Source organism: Zophobas morio, unplaced genomic scaffold (genome assembly GCF_036711695.1).
Source record: "Zophobas morio isolate AGI-343-1 ecotype UQ-CSIRO unplaced genomic scaffold, CSIRO_AGI_Zmor_V1 ptg000011l, whole genome shotgun sequence".
Lineage (NCBI taxonomy): Eukaryota > Metazoa > Arthropoda > Insecta > Coleoptera > Tenebrionidae > Zophobas > Zophobas morio.
In genome coordinates this window covers 15850697-15857203 of record NW_026972116.1, presented here as the reverse complement: position 1 = coordinate 15857203, position 6507 = coordinate 15850697, and the positions used below count along the sequence as shown (strand labels likewise).

Sequence of the window (6507 nt, the reverse complement as noted above, 5' to 3'; positions counted from 1 at the left end):
TAGAGATAAGTGTGAAATTGAATTCTTTATCACTGCAAACGTTGTATGAATCTAGCGAACAATTAAATATCGCACAGTCATTAATTTTGATTACCCACTGTAAAAGCAGAATGAAATGTTTTAAAATATTAAAATTTAAGTGAGCGTGCTGTTAATAAAACAATGGAACGATCGAAGCACTTGCTGGAAATTGCATCAATGGTGTATTTTTAACATATTGATTACATTATCTAATAAAAAATTCAATTGAAAACTACAGAAATGGCTCAAAAGACTTATATTTATGACAACGCGGCCATGACATTTCGTAAGAACTTTCATTCATCATTCAAGATTTAAGCATCGAGCTCGGTGGTGATCAATAAAATCAAGGGAAATGTTCCTATAGTAACAAATAATAAAAGCCATTTAGCAGGTACATTCAAAGTAATCCGGGAGATTTTCTCTCTATCTACTCTATTTACTTGCAGATGAAATTCCATCAACACGAAAAAAATTAAGTAGAAAATATCGACCGCTTTTAAAGATATCCCAACAGGTTTCTCACTCAACACGAGCAAATAGTATTACGTTATTGCACTTCGTTCTACTAAAAGTATTAAAACTGGGAAATATTAGTAATAAATATGCTAAAGCGACCAGTGATATTGCTTTCGGTATAAACAAAATGTGTTTATTACGTAAAATTTTATCATAAATTATTTCTATGTAATTCCATTAAGGTCATTATGAAAATTTCTTGTCAAATTAATTTCATTAACCCTCAACGCCTTGTTATTATTAATTTGTAATGTTATTTATAACAGGCGCTGTTGTGAAACGAATTCCAATAAGTATTAAGTCGAAATTTTAAATTGGTAATTAATATTAATCATTATTTTTCGAAATAGCGAGACGTCCGATGGGTTTATTATTGCTCATAAATCATAACATGTATAAATAAAATACCAAACCTGCTTTATACTTTTTCTTGAACCACTATAGGCTCTCATTTAGCTAACAAAGTTCGTGTATCATTCCAGCAACAGTAATGTTAAAAAAATAGAAAAAATCGTTTCTGCTGTTTACTTTACCGAGTTATCAGACCAGTAATATTTTTTCAGTATTTACTAGCCTCAAGCATAATTCAACAAATTTCGCTTCTTCGAAAAATTACCCCTATACTTTAGAACTGCTCAATACAGATAAGTAATTAAGTAATACTAGTAACAGTGTAAGAAGCTAAATGATAACCTTTAAATGTGTTTTGACAACATACGGCTGGTCTACGACATCCAACTGTTTCTTTAATAACACAGTATATTTTTTAGAAATCTTGTAGAGCTTCTTTTTCTAAAATCATTAATGTATCATACTTGAATCACCCATATTTCGGCACTGTGTATGATACGGACAAATTATGTTGCGAAAACACACATGCTTATATTTACAAGCATTAAATAATAACAAACAATTATATAATTATTATAACTACTCTAGAAATTATAGAATTTTGTTATTTAAACTGTATTATCGGGTAAACCATACATATATTAATTACTTATTTATTAATTTAGTTCCAGGAGAATTATGTTGGGTAAGATATAAACAATTTTTATCTTATATGTGAATTCAAAATACACATTTTAAATTCAGAGAAATAAACGATTATTGAATATCATAAACAAAATAAATTAACGATAATGAGTATTATATAGTCTAACAGAAATATCCTCTTGTGTTCAGTTGAAATAAACCAGTTGCAGCAACAGAATAATATGTTTAAGTGTTTTTTAAGTGTTATTTATATTTTAGCAGTATCAACTGATGCAACCATGTTTGAGAAAAATGGAATCACTTATTACATGAAATACCCTACATACCCTAGTTATTACAATCTTTCAACACACGGAATTCGTGTTCTGACGGCTAGGTTGATTGCTGACATAGAAAACATCACGTGGCTGGAAATACAACTGCAGCATCTTACTGATATGGAGACTGGAGCATTTCAGAATTTACCAAACTTAAGAATGTTGGAGATTACTATGAACAACATACCCAAGATCAAGACAGGAATTTTCAACCCTTTAACTAATTTGACTACACTGGATCTGTCTCTGAATGGGGTGTATCAAATACAGCCCAACGCCTTCGACAATATGACAAGTTTGAAATACATAGGTTTGCCGTATAACCAACTTAAAAGTGTGGATCCTCATTGGTTTCTGCTGACACCTTCATTAAAATTTATTAATCTTAGCTACAATAAACTAACGGAAATACCTGCCAACATTTTTGGTAATATCAAGTCTCCAGGACCTTTCATTTTATGGTTTGGTGGTAACGATATTGCAAAAATTGATAAAGACGCATTTAACGGGTTGAAGTCAATATCAGAACTATCACTGGATAGAAATAAATTAGAAACGATGACTGGAGACTTCTTGCATGGTCGGGAGATGGACTGGTTATCATTCACAGACAATAATATCAAATGTATAGATCAGAGACACTTTGCTACGGTCTTCGTTGCCAACTATACGAAAATTTGGTTCAACCCTTGGAATACGGAGTGTCTTAAAAAAATTAAAAATTGGGCCAAAGAAAATCACAAAAGTATACTATATGATCCATTCTGAGAAATGTATTGAAAACATATTAACTATAGAAAGATTTAATAAAAAACTTCTCACAATGGTTTAGCTTATATAATATGATAAAGCAACATTTCAAAGTCCTATATGTGCTTCAGAACCGTACACTGCTACATCTGAATGTGGATAAGTTTGATGTAAAAAGGAATCAATACTTGTATAAAAAAAACACTGTATTTTAGAGATGTTTAATATAAGACATTTTTTCATTGCTCCAATCAAACTAAAATATTTCACGAATTATCAGATTTAAGAAATTTGATTAGGGTTATTAATGTACGAATAACATTCTGATAAGCGATTAAAGCTTATCAATATAATATAGGAATATTATAATCGATGAAATTTCATATAACTGACAACGGATTTGAACATGTCGAATACACGTCCAAAATGATAAATATTTATAATTGCTATTTAAATTTTATAGCGGGCGAACTCTACTTACTAAAGAGATAAAGTGTAATCAACGAAAACTGCCTTATAGTTAGAACTAAACTAATCAATAATTACTTATTTATTAACTCAATTCAAGGAGAACTATGTTGGGTAAAATACAAACAATTTTTATCTTGTATGTGAATGCAAAATACACATTTTAAATTCAGAGAAAAAAACGATTATTGGATATCATAAACAAAATAAATTAGCGATAATGAGTTTTATAAAGCGTAACATCCTCTTGCGTTCAGTTGAAACAAATCAGTTGCAGCAACACAATAACATGTCTAAAATTTTGAGTTTTTTGAGTGTTATTTATATTTTAGCAGTATCAAGTGATGCAACCACGTTTGAGAAAAATGGAATCACATATCACATGAAATATGATATGAGTGGTTACTACAGTCTTTCAACACACGGAATGCATGTTCTGACGCCTGGATTGATCGCTGACATAGAAAACATCGAGTGGATGGAAATAGATCAGCAGAATCTTACTGATGTCGAGCCTGGAACATTTCGGAATTTACCAAAGTTAAGAAGGTTGAAGATTACTGCAAACAATATACCGCATATCAAGACAGGAATTTTCAACTCTTTATCTAATTTGACTAACCTGGAACTGTACGTCAATAGTGTGTATCAAATAGACCCCAACGCTTTCGACAATATGACAACTTTGAAATACATAGGTTTGTCGTTTAATCAACTTGAAAGTGTGGATCCTCATTGGTTTCTGCAGACCCCTTCTTTAGAATTTATTGATCTTAGATACAACAGACTAACGAAATTACCTGCCAGCAGTTTTGGTAATATCAAGTCTCCAGGACCTTTCATTTTATGGTTTGATGGTAACTATATTACAAGAATTGATAAAGATGCATTTAGCGGAATGAAGACAATATCAACACTATCACTGGATGGAAATAAATTAAAAACGATGACTGGAGACTTCTTGCTTGGTCGGGAGATAGACTGGTTATCATTTAGAGCCAATAAAATCGAATGTATAGATCAGAGACATTTTGCTACGGTCTTTGTGGCCAACTATACGAAAATTTGGTCCAACTCTTGGCATATGGAGTGTCTTAAAAAAATTAAAACTTTGGCCAAAGAAAATCACAAAAATGTACTATATGATCCATATTGAAAAATGTATTGGAAACATGTTAACTATAGAAATTTTAATAAAATACTTCTGACAATGGTTTGACAAATTAAATTTCAAAGTCCTATAAATGCTCCACAACCGTACACTCATACATCTGAATCTGAATAATTTTGATGTAAAAGGAATCAATACTTCAATAAAAACAACTGCTGCAATTTGCTGCTCTAATTAAACTACAATATTTCACGAATTATCAAATTTAAGAATTGTGTTATTAATGTTCTAAAAATAAAACTTGATAATTAGAGTTCACTGCTAATCGTCAACCGGAACTCTTAGGTTTTTGTCTACTGACAAAGGATTTAAACACGCTGAATACACGTCCAAAATGATGAATATAAAAGTCACTATTCTTAGCAAGATGTCAAAATAAAGAATTGTTTATATTTCAACTTAATAAAGTTTTCGCCCTGAAACCATACAACGTCGTTGCGTTCAAGAAAATGAATAAAGTAAAGAGTCTATCTGTTACACAAATAACTTAAGGCCGGGTAGAGGAAGTAGGTATTTGTAAGATGCACTGAAGCTTAGCAGACAAATCCCTTGTACTTTCGCCAAACATTTGCAAGACGTAATAATACATAAATTGTTATTTTTTGTTTTATTTGTCACACAGGTGATTTTATGCATAGTGTCTTAGCAAATATTTATAGGTCGGATTTATATGGTATATGGCAAGAGTTGGTATTTTTGTTTCGTGGAAACTTGCATTTATATTTTGAGAGCTTATTTAATTCTACACATGATACCAAAGTTGAAATAAATTCATTGATTAAAAAAAAGAACAAACATTTTTATTCAATATTTAAAAAAATAATATTATCTTAATAAATGATATTGAAATTTGATATCATGTGTAAAAGGGTTTGTTGATCCATCATGTCATTTAAATTTTTTTAAAGTGTGTCATACTTTTGAAAATTGACGGTGCTCCTTAGTTTAAAATAGATTTCTCAAATATACAATGTCGCCAATTCTCCAATTACCTTTCCTTTCTACCTTTTACTCTGGTAAGCTTCGTCCGATCTTCAACTATTATTTCAACATTTTACGAATTAAAGTCTCGTCTAGAAAATCTACTTCCAATTTCAAGGAAAGAATCACTCTTTCCTTTATTGTCATCTCTCATTTCATGGTTTCTCGTCATGGAAGAAATTGTTAGTATTAGGTTCTTCTCCTGTGTTCCGTTATCCTTATTGGTGTTCATTTATTCCTTTGTTGCTTTTTTCTTGAATGGTGACTACTAACAGCATAATTTTTATTCTTCAGTTGAATCTTCCAAAATTATTTTGATTTATTGTCAATTGACTAATCCTTTTGCAGTAGCAAAATTTTGTAGAATTTTGTAAAATTTCGTTAAAAGTCTACGTATTAGCGCTTTTTCTTAATGGTAGATATGCTACATCGATGCGTCCCAGATAAATCTTTTCTGGATTGCAAATTTTTAGAAGATTTTTCATTTTTCAACAGGTATTATCTCTAGTCTTGCACTGAAAGGCAGGTATTTGTATCTCCATTCACTACCAAATAGTCACCTGCCGTTTCAGTAATACATATTTAGAACATGGAAAATTCGTTTTAGTTTCATTCTGCATTATTCCAATTTATCAAGGCTTCTTCCTGATGCAATTTTGTCTCTTTCTTGTTTTGTCCTATATTCTTTTCTTGACACAAATCTAGAAAAACTTTTGACTTGAATAGACCTGACCTGATCTAATCTGACCTGACCTGACCTGACCTGATTTAACCTGACTTAACCCACTCCGAACCGACCTGACTTGACCCACCCTAGCCTGACTTAACTTGAGCCCTTTATTTTTATTCTGTACGTTCTACTATTAAAGTCTTATCCTTAACTTTGAGGTCAACCAACATCGATTTCTAACTGTTGATTCAGTTCTGTTCATTTGCAAATTTTGAAAGGAACAAGGATGTTTTTCAACGCTTCACATATAAAAAAAACATTGTAGGAACTCTGGTAAGCTTCGTCCGATCTTCAACTATTATTTCAACATTTTACGAATTAAAGTCTGGTCTAGAAAACCTATTTCCAATTTCAAGGAAAGAATCACTCTTTTCTTTATTGTCATCTCTCATTTCATGGTTTCTTGTCATGGAAGAAATTGTTAGTATTAGGTTCTTCTGCTGTGTTCCGTTATCCTTATTGGTGTTCATTTATTCCTTTGTTGCTTTTTTCTTGAATGGTGACTACTAACAGCATAATTTTTATTCTTCAGTCGAATCTCCCAAAATTATTTT

The 6507-nt window shown here is 31.1% G+C and overlaps 2 protein-coding genes across 2 annotated transcripts in view; both read left to right on the top strand.

Annotated features, from left to right (window-relative positions):
- The window catches only part of LOC135127033 (phospholipase A2 inhibitor-like), a 58285-nt gene extending 55608 nt beyond the window's left edge, over positions 1 to 2677 (top strand). The window contains exon 2 of the mRNA XM_064053329.1: positions 1795 to 2677. Coding sequence (XP_063909399.1) covers positions 1795 to 2621 — 827 coding nt within the window. The 3' untranslated portion in view covers positions 2622 to 2677. The remainder of the gene's footprint in view (positions 1 to 1794) is intronic.
- Positions 2678 to 2875: 198 nt separating this feature from the next.
- LOC135127032 (platelet glycoprotein V-like) lies at positions 2876 to 4284 on the top strand. Its single transcript, XM_064053328.1, has one exon. The coding sequence runs from the start codon at positions 3292 to 3294 to the stop codon at positions 4225 to 4227; it is 936 nt and encodes a 311-aa protein (XP_063909398.1). The 5' UTR covers positions 2876 to 3291; the 3' UTR covers positions 4228 to 4284.
- Positions 4285 to 6507: the final 2223 nt, after the last annotated feature.

Excerpts from the sequence above, each read along its gene's own strand:
- LOC135127032 (XM_064053328.1), top strand. The coding sequence starts at position 3,292 with ATGAGTTTTATAAAGCGTAACATCCTCTTGCGTTCAGTTGAAACAAAT.